Source organism: Rattus norvegicus, chromosome 10 (genome assembly GCF_021556685.1).
Source record: "Rattus norvegicus strain SHRSP/BbbUtx chromosome 10, alternate assembly SHRSP_T2T, whole genome shotgun sequence".
Classification (NCBI taxonomy): Eukaryota; Metazoa; Chordata; class Mammalia; order Rodentia; family Muridae; genus Rattus; species Rattus norvegicus.
Genome location: NC_141543.1, coordinates 90,224,197 through 90,242,500, shown reverse-complemented (window position 1 = coordinate 90,242,500; position 18,304 = coordinate 90,224,197). Strand labels below are relative to the sequence as shown.

Here is an 18,304-nt window from a genome sequence, read left to right as displayed (position 1 = left end):
CCAAAGCACATAGCCTCTGTTACTCGGCGCTAGACAGCTCTCTCGGAGGCCTACAGTTTACTCCATAAAAAAGATCCACTCATGCATTGCCGGGAGAGAAACACACTCTGTAGAGGTCACATTATCATACACACACACACACACACACACACACACCACACACACACACACACACACACACACACAGAGTGCACCAGGCATACGCGCATGCATACGCACCCACTCCTGGGAACATGTCTATGAATCCACAGAGGAACAAGTTTCGAAGCACAGGCTGACACTGAGAGTTTCATGTCAAAGGTTTGCATTCTCCCAGTCTTTCAGAATTCATGTTGGCGTATGCCCATCCCCCAGTGGAGAACACGATGGACACTGGCACCACGGGCGGAACTTGCCGTCATTTACCCACCTTACCACCACCATCCAGTCCCTCAAGTGCACAGTGTCCTCTCCATCCCCATCTACATAAACTAAATTGAGCTGTGACCTCATCCTGTGCAAACTCTCAGGTTATGTCCCAGGTCCGTTGAGTACCTCATTCAAAAGCCAACTACACCAGATGAGGCTTCCTTGGCCTCCCAAACCACAGGACCCCACTCCACTGTGATAGGACTGCAGGCTGGGGGTACCTTGGGAGAAACCTCAGGGAGAGGGCTTTTGGAAGCAGAGAGGTCCCACCTCCCTCCCCCTGATTCATCCCGGTGTCTCTAACCGTAAATAAATCAAACAAACACATTTCTCTGGATACTTTTTGGTTTTGTTGTTTCATTTTGTTTTTTTAAAAAAAGAAAAAGAAGAATGAATGAATGAAAAGACATTATAGCCAACAAGCAGGTCTCTAAAACTATCCAGGCAAGCCAGAAAATGCCCAGGGGGGTTAGAGAGGTTGGGACAGGAGGTGTCAGGGAAGGGAAATATGGGGGGGCAGGGGGGGGAAAAAGAGCCACAGGTGGTGGGCAATTGGAAAGACAGGGTCATCCTGGTGACTTACTTCATGACCAGTCACCACAAACAGGGAGTGGAACAGGACCCCCACAGCTAATCCCCCAGCACGAGTCTTCCTCTCCTTCATACACACGCAATCCAATCTCACATTCTTTCTTCTCTCCTGTTTGCTCACATCCATGAGCTCACCTCTCTGCGCCCTGTCCCTCAGGCCTTCCTCACCCCATTCCCCTCCCACAGTGGAGATCCACCTGCCAGGCAATGTCAGATGACTGAATCCCCAGACCCAAAGCTGGGCCCTGTCCCTCAAGCTTGTGCCCTGGAGGACCTGAGGAATGACCTACAGAGCACAGAGCGGAGGTGGGTCTCATGAGCTACAAGCCTCTACCCCACTCCTTCCCACACTCTGGCCACATTGAGAGGGAGGGTGTTCAATGTTCACAACTTTCTCTCCGACTCCAAGAATGAGGTTTCTTTTCTCCCACAGGCCTCTAGCTGGGAACACCTCGCATCCCACAATCAAGAGGAAGTCAGGATGAGGCTTCCTGGGGCCGAAAACTAAAGCTGGCTTGTAGTATGTGGTCAATAGATGTTTTCAGATGGCTGAATGAATGAATGAATGAATGAATTCAAGAATGACTTGAAAACTCACCGGGGTTTCCTGTTGCTACACTCAGACCTCTTGGGCTATCTAAGCCCACTGTGGGCACGCCAAGGCTCAGGTTTACCCCGTGGGGCACATCCCATAAACACACACACACACACACACACACACACACACACACACACACACACACAGAGACAGACACACACACACCAAGGGAAACTTTGGGCAGGGCCAGAGGCAGAGAGCCAGGACTCAGGCCAAGACTCCATGCCAGGTCAACTCTACAGTCCCCAGAGCATAGGGACCTAGTAGGGGGCACTGAGTCCCCCCACCTGCTGGCAGGTCTCACTCTTGGAGGCTGTCAGCCAGTTGGTGGCAGTCCAGCTCCCCCTTGGGTTCCAAGCCCCCTGGAAGCTTCACCCCTGTCTTCCGATCCACACACCAGCATTTGCCACGCTGTCCATCCAGAGCAGGATGACACTGCCAAGACAAAGAAAGGGTATAAGGTCAGGTCCCAGGCAGACAAAGAGCCCAGGTACCCACACCACCTCCAATCTAGCCCCCAAGGTCAGACAGACAAATGTTCCTTCAAGATGATACTTGAAGGCAAGGGCTCTTTTGAAACAACAGTTCCCGGAGCTCGTCCCCGGAGCTCACTGTAGTGGGGAGACTTGTCCAAGGAGACATCTACAGAGCTCCTAGAGGCAGGCCCTGAGAAGGCTTGGACTTAAAGGGATAGATGATTATAAAGGCTGGGAAAATCAAAAACCAAACCAAACAGAGACTATGACCCTTGACCCTTTATCGAAAAACAAAATCTCAAAAACATTTCCACAGGAGATGTTCCAGCTTCTTGTGACTGGGCTGGGACTTGAAGCATGGGCTTACAAGCTGAGAGCAAAGGCAGCATCAGGACCACAGATGAGGATGGCTTGGGGATACGGTTAAAACGGGAGCCAGGTGACACTGAGACCCCAAGTCAGAAGCAGTTGGATCAGATGTGGTGGCACAATGCCTATAACCCTGGCACTTAGGAAGAAGAGGCGGGGGGGGGGGGATTGTTGCAAGAAGCTTAAATCAGAAAAAAGACAGAAGTCAAGGTCAGAAGAGTTGAGGTCAGGCTAAAATTCAGGTCAGAATTAGACTAGGGGTAGGAGGAAGGGGCAGGGCACAAAAGTATAATTCAAAGTCAGACTCGAAAGTTAGAATGAAGGCTGGCTCGAGACGCAAAATTTGTTTTGAGATAAAGGGTCAAGGGTCATGGTCTCTGTTTGTTTGGCTTGGTTTCTGATTTTTCCAGGCAGAGTTCCTCTGTGTACCCATGGCTGTCCCCGACTTGCTTTGTAGACCAGGCTGGCCTCGAATTCACAGGGATCCACCTGCCTCTGCCTCCCAAGCGCTAGGATGAAAGGTGTGCGCCACCACGCCTGCCTGCAAGCGCCATAGTTTTTGTTGCGATAAAAATTAGGGGTAAGGGCTGGAGAGATGGCTCAGAGGTTAAGAGCACTGACTGCTCTTCTAGAGGTCCTGAGTTCAATTCCCAGCAACCACATGGTGGCTCACAGCCATCTGTAATGGGATCTGATGCCCTCTTCTGGTGTGTCTGAAGTCAGCAACAGTGTACTTATAGACATTAAATGAAAAATAAATAAATAAATAAATAGATAGATAGATAAATCTTAAAAAAATTAGGGGTAAAAAAAGTATATGTAGCATTTTATGTAACAGGAAAAATGAATCCTGGTATAAATGTTGGACCTTAGTCAACAATCAACTGTACCAAACACAATTCATTACGTCACGAGTAATGAAAAGAAGACACAGTGCAGGCACGGGATATGATCACTCTGCACTTTCTCGCTTTCCCACACACCCAATGGTCAAGTCTTTTGGTCTTGTTTGTTTAATTAAGGACGAGAGGTATTAAAAATTGAGACACCTTGGGGTTGGGAATTTAGCTCAGTGGTAGAGGCCCTGGGTTTGGTCCCCAGCTCCGAAAAAAAAAAAAAAGAAAAAGAAAAAAAAATTGAGACGCCGAGTTTATGTTGGACGGAGGCTGAAGACAGGCCAGGCGCCGGTTCTAAGGAGCCTCCTCTGACCCTTCTTCACTCATCGCACACAACTGCACACCTTCATCTTGCCCCGTATAGACCAAGAACAGTTGTGTCATCCTCCTGGCGAGCCCTCTCTGCTTAGGTGGTATCTGACTATGGGGATGCATCCGCAGCGAGAGGGCAACATTCTCTATTGCTCACGGAACCTAGAGAAGCAGGACAAGGCTCCCCAGGCCACATTCAGCCCAAAACACTCCAACTCCAGTACCCTGCCCAGATCTGACGCCCTCCTGATGGGCCAGCGATGAGATGGGACAGTCTGCTCCTGCTGTACACGCCAGCTGGCGTGCTGGATGGTGTGAATTGGTGAGTCAGTGTGATGCGGCTACCCGCTGCCTTCTCTCCCGGCCCGTTTCCACGTGACACTCTCAGGCCACCAGACCCAGCTCTACCTCTGTCTTTATTGCACCCGGGGAGTCTGAGCTCAGCTTCGGACTGACTTCTCATAACTTGGGATCCGCCAACCCAAATGAAGCTTCGGATGGTCAGAGACAAGGAAAGGAGGAAGGGAAGGGGAAGCATGGGGAGCAAGGTCTACACCATTGATGGCGGGGGGGGGGGGGGGGTCCTGATAAGCTGCAAACTCCAGAAAGAAATCAAGTTCTGCCAGGAGCTCATTCTGTGGCATGGGCTGGCCAGGGTCCTTTCTGAGTCTGAGTCTGTCTCTCATCTCCAAAAGGAATGAGGTGGACAGACCACGCTGAGAGTAGAACAGAGCTTAGGGAGACCCAAATGGTTGGGTTGGATTTGCAGGGCTTCCCTTCCTTCGGAGCATCCTGCGGAGAACTAGGAGTCCCCCCAGGCTGAGGCCAGGGCGGAGCAGCAGGAAGGGAGACCCACCTGTTTGGGGTGGAAGTTGCCGTTGCGGTCACAGTTGGGGATGGGGATGATGAAGAGGTCTTCGTGGGTACGGCTCTGCGAGGCGGCCAGTCGTTCCAGGGCCCGGTGCAGCTCGCTCTGGCAAGAACCCTGGGGCTGGGGACAGAAGACAAGGTGCTCAGTAGATGAGAGAGGCAGATGATCAAGCTGGGGCTCTGAGCTAAAGTGGGGGTGGGTGGGTAATGATCCTGAACCAAGGGTCAAGGCCTGGGCATGGGGCAGGGGCTTAAGAAGCAAATCCAGAAACTCAGACTCAGCACCAGCCACGGATACTGAGCAGAAGGTTTTGACACTAAGCCCTCCTAAAGAAGCAGGAGGTGGGGGCACATATCTGCAATGCCCGCCCTCTGCAAGCAGAAGCAGGACGGTTGTTGCCAGTTCAAGGCTAGCCTAGCATATTTAGGAAGTTCTAGGCCAGCATGGGCTGCAAAGGGAGACTCTGTCTTATAACAAATAACCATTAAGCAAAACGAAACAAAACAAAACAGGCTGTGATGGTTCATGCTTTAATCCCAGTACTAGGGAGGCAGAGGTAATCCAAACCTTTAATTCAAGGCCAGCCTGGTCTACAGAGCAAGTTCCAGGACAGTCAGGGTTACACAGAGAAACCCTGTCTCAAAAAACCCAAACCAACCAAACAAAAAAGGACTGAGAAACATTAGGGCGCTTGGGCCCTGCTTTTACCAGTCAAATATTATCGTGCAGAGAGAAAAAGGAATCGCAGAGAGAGATAAGGATTCTCCCCGTGTCCCGATGAAGTCATGTTGCACATAAGGAGCTTCCATGTTTGCTGGGTGGACATAGCCCAGGTCTGGCAATTTTGGCAGGTCTATAAGCATACACATCTGTGGGCTAGAGGTGCTCACCACAGGACGGGGTTCCTCCCGAGGTGTCCCCACAACCTTCATCTTGCTCCGATCTCTCACTTTGGCCATATGCTTCTGCAGGCACCTGTGATCGTGGGCGCTGCAGGGGTTGAAGCTGTTGTTGGGATGCTCACTCTCATCCTTGTCTGTGGGGCCGTCCAAGAAAGGCAGAGGTCAGCATCAGGTCAGAGGTCAACACTCCTCCAACGCCCCCAACTCCGTCTCCAGCTTCCTCCTCCACCGGGAGTCTCGGGGCAGGAAGGAAGGAATATGACCACCACCACCACCACCCCCATCTCCACCCCAGTCCTCTGGATCTCTTGAAGTCCTTGACGTGTTCCTCTCCCCACCCAGGTCACCATGATGAATCACCAGCTGCAGCTGCCCAGATGGCAGGGGGGGTCCCTTGGGCCCTGCAGGGAGGTCTGAGGCAGGCAATGGGAGGTGGGGCTACTGGATCTTCTCCCTCTCTGTTCGACTCCTCCCACCATCCCCCCTCTCTCCATCTGCTCACTCTTCCTGTCTCCTCTCTGCTCTTTCAGCATCTGGCTGAGCCTGCCGGGGATCCCTAGGGCTAAAATCATATTTTCCATGAGCAAGGAGTCTGGCCCCAAAGTTTCTCCCACTGTCTGCGTCTGCGAGTGTGTGTGTGTGCGTCTGAGAGAGAGAGAGAGAGAGAGAGAGAGAGAGAGAGAGAGAGAAGAAAGAGAGAGAGAGAGAGATCGTGTAGCTCCAGAACAAAGAAAACAGCCGCACGCATTTCTCCAGCCTCTACCTCTAAAGTCTTACATCCTTAAACTTGAGGCCTCATTCAATGTCCATGAGAGACAACCAGAAGCAAGCAGGCAAAGGGCTATCTGGAGATGCAAATTATGAGGACAGATCCTGTCTCCACGGCCTCTCTGAAGGCTCCGTGTGAGTTGCCCCATGCAGAAGGCCCTGCACTGTGACCCGCTGCTCACTCTTGGCTGCCAGGGCCAGAACCCAAGGCTGAGCTGGAGAAAGAGGCTGGAAGACTTCTCAGTACATCAGAGGCACCTCTGAAATACTCAGACTTGGCAGTGCAATGCGGGCCCAAGTGCAGAGGCCCTGCCAGCATTCCAGATGTTGGCAGGCAGACAGGAGGTTACATCTGGTTTGCGTCAGGACTTTTTTTTTTTTTTTCCTGAGGATTTAGCAGGTTCCTCCATACATGGCAACAGTCCCAGAAGCTGCCTCTGGGTCAAATGGTATTTCTCTGCCCAGCCAAACTTGGGGAGTTGGTTTCTGTCTTATTCTTCTAGTTTGGGGGACAAGGGAAGAGAAGCACATAAACGAAGGGACACCAGGCAAGAAGGGATCTAAATCATCATCAAAAAAACAAAAACAAAACAACAACAACAACAACAACAAAAAAAAAAAACAAAAGACAAACAAATTCCATTAAGTTCCGTACCAAAGTAAACCTGACTCACTACAGACAAATTGTATCTTGAGAGACGAGCTAATGTAGAATTAAGTAACAGAACTAGACGGAGCAGATAGGTACAACCATCCTTCTGCCTATGTCGTCAAAGGATTGTCCCAAGGAGGCTCAGGGCTACATCAAGCTTGGGAGAGTCAGCTCAACTGAATGGAGGAGATCACTGGGACTCACATGACACATCTCAGGACTGACTCTAGGCACACTGTTCCAACCGGTTTATTCTGTCCGACGCGCTGTCCTTTCAGTCACAATGGCACTGCCAGCCTCAGTTCTTCTCGGTTAAACATGAAGTGTTTTCGGCAGGAAAGAAGAATTTGAGGCTAGGCAAACATTCTACCCCTAAGCTACTATCCCAGCCCTAATGTCTCTTTTCTTTCTCTTTCGGGTCTCACTGAGCCCAGGCTGGCCTCGAACTTTCGATGTAGCTGAGACTGACCTTTAATTCCCCCTCCTCCCAACTTTGCCACACCAAAGTATTGGATCATAAAGCAGGCGCCACCACACCTGGCTCCTAGCCCTTGAATTATTTTTTAGTTGGGCTTTAGGAGGTTTTTTGTTGTTGTTGTTGTTGTTTTTGTTTTTTTTGTTTTTTTTTTTTTCCGGAGCTGGGGACCAAACCCAGGGCCTTGCGCTTGCTAGGTAAGCTCTCTACCACTGAGCTAAATCCCCAACCCCCTTTAGGAGGTTTTTAAAGAAAGAGGTTGCCTCAGGAGATAAGAGAGCACCCCCACCCTATAGCCCCAGACCTATGATACAATGAGTCCTCAAGAGCGCAGACAAATACGGCCCAGAGACTTGACCACAACAAGGCTTCCCAATGTGGCATATCTGTGAATAGAAGCCAACAATAGGAGTCCTTGGGGAGCTTATCCATGGGTACTTAAGATGTTCCCCATTAATGAGAACAACTGAATAGCTTGTCGAAACCTTACAACTGCACAGGACACAGAGCAAACCCAGAAGCATAACTTATACTGATGTCAGAATTAAATGGCCTCATGTTGCAGAGGGCCTTAACTGGGCACGGCTGCATCAGTGGCCTTCTGAGTGTGCATGGTGTACCCAGAGAACCCTGGTTTGAATATACACTTAGAAAGAACCACCATCTTGGAAGAATGGCTTCTTTTTTTTTTTTTCTTTTCTTTTCTTTTTTTTCGGAGCTGGGGACCGAACCCAGGGCCTTGCGCTTGCTGGGCAAGCGCTCTACCACTGAACTAAATCCCCAACCCCGGAATAGCTTCTTATTCGCCTGGGGTCTTAAGGCAGATTAAGTCTGCACCCACCTACCAACTCAGAATCACAAAAGTTTACCAACAATCACATGTCCAGACACATGCTCTCATCCAGGTGCGTATGTCTACACCCCCTCATGTACTCTGACCTTGCCCTGGTCAGACACACAGACCAAGCCAGGACACGCTAACATCCGGGCCGCTCTCACCATGGTTTGTTGACTCTCCATTTAATCTGTAACTTTCCCCCCATCCATCCATGCTTACCTGTCGGGCTGAGGACTCACCCTGGAGCCCACCTCTAGGAACTGAGCTTCGGAGGGGGAGGGGAGTAACACTGAGCCTATCAAAAACATTAATTCCTAGCACGGGTCAGCTTCTAATGCTCTCTACCAAAGTCCCAATGACCCCAAGCGGGAGCTGGGGGGCAGACCCCTCACCCTCTTGTGAGGTCTCTGAGAAGCTTGTCCAGGAGGGGGAGTTGCCAATGCGAAGCAGGTCTTCTCAACCAGTTCCTGCTTAGAGCTGGGCAGACAGCCATCCAGCCATGCCAGAAGTCCTGCTCTTCCCTTCATTGCAAGGAGCCCCCAGGGAGAAGCTCTGGCCCCAGTAGAGGCAAAGTTCCCACTGCCTAATTTCACTCCCATGATTTCTCTTCAAGACCAGCCCCTGACCCTTCCAAGACACCCAGGTTAAGAACTGAGTGGATCCTGCCAGCCAGACTCAGAAGCGTCAGCCGTGCTCCAAAGGGTCACCCACCTGCCCACAAAAAAAGAAAAAAAAAAAAAGCCTCTCTCTTTCTTCATCCCTATGACAATAGCTGGAGAATGCAAGATGACCCAGGACAGATACCAGGCTGTTTGAGATTTTGCTCAAGGGGTGCCCCTCACTGTTGCTCCCCACTGCTGGCCTCTAATGAGACAGGGGATCCTGCAAAGCCAAAGAACCCCTCTCCTCTCCTGTGACGCCCCCCAGCTTCGCTCCCCTACCCTATGGTCTCCGAAGTCCCAGCCTCAGCTCCTTCCTCTCCATCCTCATCGTCACTCCGATCTATGAACCTCTTAATCTACGTCACACACCTCAAAACTATGAGACACTTGGCGGAGGAGGAAACTGAAGTTGCCTAAGTGGAGAAGAGGAAGGGAGATGTGTCTTTGGCCACTTGAAGTACCAAGAGTTTAGGCAATGTCAATATTAAAGAGAAACTCTAGGCAGCCATGTTCTTCCCCCCGCCCCCCGCCCCCCTAAAGCACAGAATATCTGGGAAAGGACAGTTTCCATGACATGAGTAGATTCCCAGTACTGATGTAGGGACAATATTTGCTATGTTGACTAAAAATTAACCCAGCCTGCCTGTTCCTTAACCCTGTCCCGGAGGGACCTAGAGCCTAGTTTAGGAACTCCCTGTCCCAAGCTTGACCTCCCCATCGAACACCCTCTCGGATTTCAAAAGCCGAGGGTCAGTCGGTACCATGATGTAAAACTGTAGACTTATGATGTATACACCCATCCCCACCTCTGGTGACCTTGGTAGCACTGATTGCCAACCTGTCAGAGGGAAGAGCAAGGCAGGCTGGAAAGAGAAGGGATGGCCTGCCCCCAGCTGAAGCTCATCCCCAAGAGGAAAGAATAGAAAGAATAGAGCTATGTGCCCTTTATTATTAAAGAAAATAATGTCCTTTATTTCTGCATCCCAAATCTGAAGACCTAAGAGGGACAATGGCCTACTGACAGTGTACAGTGTAGGCTGAGCCCCGCTCACTAATTCACCAGAGACCCTGCAAGGCTGTGGTGCATCTATAGGTACTCCTCCCATGATGCAAAGGTGCCAGGCCATGGCAAGGAAGTGCTTCTCTGATGACTAGAAAACATCAGCCATTGCTTGCCAATCACGTGTCTAAGGTCTCCAGGGCCCTCCTGTTACTGAATTTTCCCTGTTCAGATGGCCATATCCACTGTGTTCAGAGACGACAAGTTCAAGAAGTGGGAGGGGAAGGGGTGTCTTGAGATCTGAATTCTAAAACAGACGGTCTGGCACCCTCTTCCTAGACACCTCTTGAGACTGGCTAGCCTCACGTCCACCAAGCAATCAGAAACTGTGCCTTCAGATGCAGGGGATCTGATTCTCCTCCACACAGAAGGGATGTTCCTATGCAACCAGAAGAGAAGGCTTTGTTGGGCTCAAGTTTGGGAGAGGGGGGGACTACCAGCCATCTTCACCTGGGGCTAGAAGCTCACCAGCTGGGAGGGAGCAAAGATTCAAAGTGGGCATCCTAAAAAATGCAACCCTTTCTCCGGGTCTCACTGCCCCAAGATCAAGGAATCTCTCCCCTGGGACCCTCCTCCTCCTCCAGCAATGCTGGTTGCCAGACTGGCATTTCTCCCAGAATATTTTCTGCTGACCCATCTCTCCTTGCCCCAGGAGAAGGAAGGGCAGAGAGGCACCCCTGGGGTCTATCTCCTTCCTGTTTTCCCTGCATCCTGCTTTCCTCAGACTAAAGAGCTGTTGAGGATTGAGGAAGTGGAGTGGTCTGGGACCCAGAGCAGGAAGCTTGGGGCTGAAGTCCCAGCAGCATCCGGACTGCAACAATGGAGGATTCAAATATCAGGAAAGAGAGAAGCTCCGAGGTGGTCAGAGAGCCTGGCTGTCAGAGAAGAGAGGACAACCAGAGTCAGGGATACAGAGAGGCAGAACATGCGAGGAGCAGAGGACGTGCAGAAGGAGTCACTGTCAGAGACGTCAAAAGAGCAACAGAGCAGCAGTATCCGAGATGGAAGCGGGAGGACTACAGAAAACCAGACTAAGACAGAGCAAGAGAAGGAAACTAGTGAAGCCCAGGAGACCCAGAAAAAGAGAACTCGGAGCTGTTTGGTGAAACTGGAAGCTGAGGACACAGCAGGAAATAAAAGGACAAGAGAAAGATTCTAAGAAGAAATTGAGAAAGGCCCAGGGATGAATGGACAAAGGAGAAAGAGTAAATACAAGATCTATCTATCTATCCCTCCTCTCCTCTCAGTCCCATATACCTAAGGGGTCTGTAACTCTGGACTGGCAACAATACTTCCCTCCAACCCCCTCAGATGCCACCTGACAAAAGGAGGGAGCAAGAAACCTGGATGTGCCACCCTGGCAGAAAGAGCCCTGCCTTCTCTTCCCCTGCTTCCCGTGCCTTTAGGGAAGTCCAAGTCTCATGATCTTTACCACTCAAGTCCTTCTGGTTTGTATGCCCCACTTCACCACAGGGTGATCACTGAAAGGCCCAGGCCCTGGGTCCTCACACCTCTGGCTTTCACCTGAAACTGGCTGTGGATCAGGCTCTGGATCAGGAACAGAAAGGAACCATCCCAACACACACACACACACACACACACACACACACACACACACACCATCCTTATCGCATACACTCACGCGCAAATGCAAACACACACACTACCCTTATCCTGCGTGTGCTCACATACACACACATACACATGCACACGCACGGGTAAGTGCAAGCACATGCACTATCCTTATCCCTCATACACACACCCACACATCATCCTTATCCCATGCGCGTGTGCACGCGCGCACACACACATACACACATGCGAATGCGTGCACACACAAAACCACACACTATCCCTATCCCACACGCGCACGCACACACACACACACACACACACACACACACACACACACAGGCATGCACACATCATCCTTTATCGCGGTCTTCTAGCTCTAGATGACAAATGTAACTGAATCTGGTCATGTAACTTACCACAGTCTCCTCAGGAGCTTGGCTTACCACTGAGGCCAAGGCCCCTCTTCCCAAAGAAGTACTTGGGAGGTTTGAGATGAAAAAGTGGGGTAGGTTCCCCTTGACCAGTGGCAACTGGTGTTGGGATTAAGTGGAGCTTTCTTGACTGTTCCTATCAGGCTCTGCCACGTACCTCCCTCCTCCTCAACTCACAAGGGGCATCGACGGGCCTTCCAGACCAGCCAGAATGGGAACCAAGTTGCAGGGAGGAGGGTGTCTGGGAAATGTGGCAGAGGGAAGGTGTATCTTACCAGAGGTCTGCAGGCTTTCCTGGATGGCTTCGATTTCCGACAGCTCCGTGCATACACCTTGCCCGTGCATCAATGTGCGCAGGGGCTTCTCCACCCCCCGGGGCGGGTAGCAGCGCATGCCTGAGCCACAGCGTGGGGTGTACACCCCGCAAGGCATCCCCAAGCCCAGGGCGCAAGTGGCACAACAACCGCAGCCAGGCTCCCGCACCAGCTCCTCACAACCCACGGGGGGGCGGCAGCGCGCCAGCTTCTCCTCGGAGCAAGGAGGGCAGTGGATGGCTTCGTCGCCCAGGCTCGGCCGAGGCCCTGCGGCCAGCAGCAGGGCGGCCACGAGGCCGAAGGGCAGCATGGTGAGAACGAGGGTGGGGCGCAGAAGGGGAGCGCGGGCTCGCGAGCGGGCTGCAAGGAACCCGGAGGCAGCTCCCAGAGAGCTTAGAGAACCAGACCCGGAGAGCGAGAGGACACGGTGCGGCCCCGGCAGGCTGGGACGGAGCCAAGGGAAGTTAGCAAGCACGCTGGAGCAGAGCGAGCCTGGACACCGAGGCGCTGCGCTGCATCCTCGGCCGGCCCAGCAGGCGGCGGGGGCAGGGGGCTGAGCGGCTGCCCGGGACCGGCTCCCGGGACTTTATACCGGCCCCCTGGCCACACCCCCAGCGCCGTCCCCGAGGTGGGAGAGCAGGGGAGGGCGAGGGGGAACTGGAGCAATGGAGCGGGAGAAGAGGCCGTTAGGGGGAGGGGGCGCTGGCCTGAGTCGCCGCCACCGCTACAACATCTGAAAGTCCTTTGCTCCGCAGAAGAAAGCGACGCAGTTGGAAGCGGTGGCCCGCGCAGAGAGCTGGAGGGGAAGCAGGGCGAGGGGAGGTGAAGGGGATGTTGCTTGGTCCCCTCCCTGGACCTCGAAGAATTCCTTCCCAGACAACTAGGCGATCCTCGTGCTGCCACTGAGAACCTGACCTCAGAGCGGACTCAAGATCCTCTCGTTCAGTCCCTATCCCCCGGCCAGAGTCCTACCGCCACCCCCACCCACCCAACACCCGGTACGTCCATTCTCAACTCTAGAGACCGCGCTGAAGTGGGACAAGGAGATCAAGCACACTGCAAGGGGTCCAGGAGAACTCTGGCCTTAAGGTGCTAAATAGGCAGTCTTCTCACTTGCCCCTTGAACCTCTACCGCTTGATACCACCCCACCCCTTCCCTCCCCCGCCCCAGGGTCCATTTGGCCCTTGCTGCACTCTGCTTCCAGAACTCCCGACAGTTGACTGCCATTGACTTTGTATAAGATGTGAGTTGAACAACTCCAGGGGGCGCCACTCCTTGTATTCATTGTGGGTTTTTTTTTTTTGTATTGTTACTGTAACAGTTTCCCAATAGATGGCAGTCAACGATTTCCAGAAAGGGAAGCCTTCTTTTAATTTTCCTGACGCCACTTTGCCCCTGGGTGATGTCTCTATTGATAAACAAATTCCCTTCCCCTCGCAGCAATTCTGTTGGAAACAGGAATTGAGCGGGAATCGCTTTGGAGGAGAGACCCACCCCTACCACCTTCCTTTTCGTTTCTTCCTACGCCTCCTCATCCTCCCCAACCAAGGAGTTCGCTTCACTGTCCAGGCACAGTCTGGGGTCCGATAAATGGGGGTGGATGGGATAGGGAGGGGTTGGGCTAAACATCTGAGGAGCAACCAACCTAAAGACTTCCTAGACCTCTTCCGGTTCTTTGTCCCAGAGTCGGGGTCTTTCAGCCTCCGGGGTATTAGGCCACCTCCCACTTTCTGTAACGCCGACTGTTGGCGCGGTTGGAGGGAGAAAGGCACCAAGACCGGGACCTGGAGGACAGACCAAAAAGTTGCGAACTGACGGCACCTACTGGCAACCTCTAAGACTGCAGGCGAGTTGAAATGTTAGGGCAAGAAACAAGGGTTCACATCTCTTCCTTCTGTCACATCTCAAGGGTAAAGTTGGGTCTCTCCTGTCCCATCTGACACAGAGAAAAGTGAACAGAACAGGTTCTTCAAGCTCCTGGGGGAAGCCAGCGAGGGTTTCCAGCGGGAGGTGGTGGTGGTGGTTTTTGTTTTTTTGTTTTTGATTCTGAAGCCAGTCCCTGCCCCCATTCTCTTCCTTCTACTTAATGCAGGAACTTGAAGTTTGTATCTAGCTAAAAGGCTAAAAGTCACCACTTATGTCACTTCTTGGAGCTCCTGTGGGAACAAGATGGACCGATAAGGACAGTTCTGAAGTCCACCACCCAACTTGCAGGCCAGACAGCAAACCCAAGATGAATAGAAGTGAGTGCTGGTGAAGGCAGGCGGTCTATACAGGTTTCTAGATGAGACAAGATGCCCTGACCCACGACGGAGCACCTCCTCTGCCCCCAAACCTTCCTCCGGTGCCCCTCCCCCCATCACTGCCTAGACTCATTCCCAGGAAGCCAGATCCCAAGCACGGCTCTCCAAATAAGGTACACTCACTAAGCACTTTTACCTCAAGGAGAGAGAAGACACGTGTATAAGGGAAATAAGTTTTCTAAGACATGGACAGGTGCCCTGGGAGATACTTATATGGGCCACAGGGGGACGCAGAGGCACCAGCAGCTATTTCTACCTGCGGGGCATGAGAAATACTGGTCGACACCATGACCTGAGGCCAAGTCTCCTGTGCTCAAGGATAAAATACAACTGGTATCAGCACGGCCAGACTAGATTATTGTCCAGCTTTGTCCCTTGGTCCTCATTAGGGACCCTGAAGCTCTCTGAGCCTTCAGGACTTGTCTAGCAAAAGCATCTGTGGGAAGTGCCTGGAAAGAAATAGACACCAAGGGTTGGGGATTTAGCACAAGGTCCTGGGTTCGGTCCCCAGCTGGGGGGGGCGGGGAGAAATAGACACCAAGCCTTTTGTCCTTCCTAGACCTGCATTGCTAAGAACCCATCCCAGATTACAGGAGCTCTCCTGATGGTGCGACCTGTGTCTCCCCCACCTTACTGGGACTCTTACGGTTTAGCGTGCCTCTCAGCAGGAGAAGCTGGTCAAGGAGAATAGCATAAACAGAAGTCAGAGCGGGGCTCTGAGTGTAAGTTGTCGCAGATCTGCTACTTAGCATCCTTTTATAAAAAAAAAAGATTTATTGGTATTTATTTATTTTGAGATGGGGGATCTCATTATGTAACCTTTGCTGGCCTAGAAGTCACTGTGTAGACCAGGCTATCCCTGAACAGTTGAAGATCCACTTACCTCTGGTTCCTGAGTGCTAGCATTGAAGACGTGCCACCAAGCCCAGCTATTTTTTAATTGTGTGTTTAAGTGGGTGTCTGTTACGTGGACGCGTACGTGAGTGCAGTAACCCACAAAGGCAGGGAGGCCAGATCCTCTTGGAGCTGGGGCTCTAGGCAGCTGTAAGCCACCTGAGAACTTCTGGGAACTGAAGTGGAATTCTCTGGAAGCTGAGCCATTTCTCACAGGTCTCCATTTAACATTTAAATGGGTAATTTTCATTACTGAAGAAACGAAGGGCGGGAGGTAAAAAGGAAGTTGGGGGGAGGGGCAAAATTCTTGGGCTCAACCACAGAGAATGGTTAGAAGAAAACATGAGGTGATGACAGGGGTCCTGAGAACTGGAGATATAGCTTATGGTAGAGTATTTACCTGGCAATGCCTGAGGTTCTGGATTCAAATCTCTGTAGCCCTCGAAGATCATTTTCTCCAGGCACAGTTGTCCATGCCAATATGCCCAGTACTTGGGAGAGGCCAGCCTGGGCCATACAGTAAGACTCTATCTCAAACCATCACCACCGTCCAGAAGAATGGGTGGAGTCTGAAATCCACAGGCAGAGTTACTGGCACTGACTGGTTCCTCCATCTGGCTTTTTGCCTCCTGTGGGCTGGATGCTCCCACAGTGTGCCTCCCGGAAACAGAAGAATTCAGTCCTATTTCCCTGCTCTTGCCTGGGCCAGAGCCTGGACGGCTTTGTCAGTCCCTGTTTCCTGGGACCTGGGAAGACATTCTAGCTGGTGCGCAGATGAGGAAAATCTTCCACTCCCTTCCACTCCATTCTCTCTCTGACTTGTTCAGCCAGTCTCGCTAGCTAGCTGCCCGACTGGGACAGTTCTAGACTTCTGCTGACCCTGAACACTCCTCACAGAACAGATTCGGGGTCGGGGTCCAGGTCAGGGCTCTCAAAGCCAATAAAGACAGAGTTGTGGCTGGGCATGGTGGTGCATATACTTAATCCCAGCACAAGCAGAGACAGGACGGGAGCTCTGTGAGTTTGAGACCAACCTGATCTACATAGTGAGTTCCAGGACAGTCAGGGCTACACAGTGAGAGCCTCTTGTAAATAAATAAATAAATAAATACATACATACATACATACATACATACATACATACATACATTCTGTTCTCAGGGAACGCCCAATCTGATAAGCTTGCCCTCGCGGGCATCTTGTCTGATGGAATAGACAAAATATATAATTATGAGAATTAACCCTTTATCTACCACTGACCATGTCACTCGGAGCTTCACAAAGTCCGTTATCAGTATTGTCCTTTTTAAGACAGGAAAAGCGAGGCACATAAGGATTACATAACTCACTCACAGTCCCCTAGCAAGTAGAGGGACAAGGATGTGAACCTAAGCTGTCTGGCTCCAGTCTGCACAATTAACTCTTATGCCTCACCGTCCCTCGAATCAGCCATCAGCAACACTCGACATGGACATCAAGGGCAGAAGACTATGACAGAGTTTAAACTGAGCACTCCGGGTCAGGTGGAGGTAGTATCAGTATGGGAACATGCCCCAGGCTCCTTACGATTTCACTATCCAGCCCACTCCTGACTGCCCTGGACTTTACTGTGTCAACAGTGATCCCCTTCATATCCACTGATATCCAAGTACTGATAGGGCAGCCCCATAGGTGCCTCCCCGTGTGGGCCACGCCAAAGCATAGCAGGACAGCCTTCTTCCTGCCTACCACGGCTTCATACTTACAGAGGTGTCATCGGGAGAGCCAGGCTCTTCAGAGAAGCCCCGCAATGCAGAGAGACCTCTGGTTCAGCCTATCTCTAGAGATTTCTTCCCTCCCTGCCATCCCACTGAAGGACAGGCAGGGGAGGAGGCACAAAGAGGGAGTCGGGCCATCTGCACTTGGGCTGCTGGGCACCCTGTTTCCCGTCTTCAGGTCAGCCAGTTCAGCCACTCACCGGCTTTGTGAGCATTTCTTTTCCTCACTACGCCCTCACTCTTTGTACAGTGGCGTGGGAGAACCCGTTGGATTTCGAAGCCCTGTCCACTGCTGACAATCTTGGAATATTAGAATTCTGGAGGGTATTGTTTACTTTTGCTTTTGCTTTTTGTTTTTCTTCTTTTGAGACAGGGTTTCTCTGTGTAGCCCTTCCTCGAACTCAAGAGCTCCACTCGCCTCTGCTTCCCAACTGCTGGGATTGAAGGCATGTACCACCACCACCACCATCACCTTCACCATCACCACCACCATCACCACCACCACCACCATCACCACCCTCACCACCACCACCACCATCACCACCCTCACCACCACCACCACCATCACCACCAACACTACCATCACCACCACCACCACCATCACCACCCTCACTACCACCACCACCACCACCACCATCACCACCATCACCATCACCACTACCATCACTACCATCACCACCACCACCACCACCATCACCACCCTCACCACCACCACCACCTCCATCATCACCACCACCATCACCTCCATCATCACCACCATCACCACCACCACCACCACCACCATCACCACCACCACCTCCACCACCACCACCACCACCATCACCACCACCACCACCACCACCGGCAAAATTCTGGAGTTCCTTTGTGGAGAGACAAAGCACCCTCTGACACAGCTCCCAACACTCCAGAGTCTACCCAGGCCAATGGGCAGAGCCTATACAGAAAATAAGCCAAGAGAACAGTGTTGGACTCCCTAAGAGCTCTGTCACCACCCACAGAATGACAAGACTCACCCAAAGGCACGAAGGTAGCCAATGATCCTGCAAGTCCTGTGTGTAACAGATCAACTTCCTGTGCACACTCCTACCTCTGTGCCAGAGCTGTTACCACAAGTTCCGAACTCAAGGTAGGCTGGAAGGGAGAGAAGAAAG

The 18,304-nt window shown here is 51.9% G+C and overlaps 1 protein-coding gene and 1 long non-coding RNA gene across 5 annotated transcripts; one reads left to right on the top strand and one right to left on the bottom strand.

Moving 5' to 3' along the window:
* Window positions 1–739: 739 nt before the first annotated feature.
* Window positions 740–12,749, bottom strand: Igfbp4 (insulin-like growth factor binding protein 4). The gene is made up of 4 exons (NM_001004274.2): window positions 12,160–12,749; window positions 5,412–5,557; window positions 4,507–4,641; window positions 740–2,032 (listed from the first exon to the last, which is right to left on the bottom strand). The coding sequence occupies exons 1-4, from the start codon at window positions 12,506–12,508 to the stop codon at window positions 1,898–1,900; spliced, it is 765 nt and encodes a 254-aa protein (NP_001004274.1). The 5' UTR covers window positions 12,509–12,749; the 3' UTR covers window positions 740–1,897.
* Window positions 12,459–15,284, top strand: LOC134480868 (uncharacterized). 4 transcript variants are annotated; one of them, XR_015632085.1, is made up of 5 exons: window positions 12,459–12,826; window positions 12,954–13,196; window positions 13,640–14,045; window positions 14,292–14,442; window positions 15,062–15,284. It is a non-coding gene; the product is annotated as an uncharacterized LOC134480868 (long non-coding RNA). The 4 variants fall into 4 exon arrangements; XR_015632084.1 differs by lacking the exon at window positions 15,062–15,284 and having other exon boundaries at window positions 14,292–14,852; XR_015632083.1 differs by lacking the exon at window positions 12,459–12,826 and having other exon boundaries at window positions 12,856–13,196.
* Window positions 15,285–18,304: the final 3,020 nt, after the last annotated feature.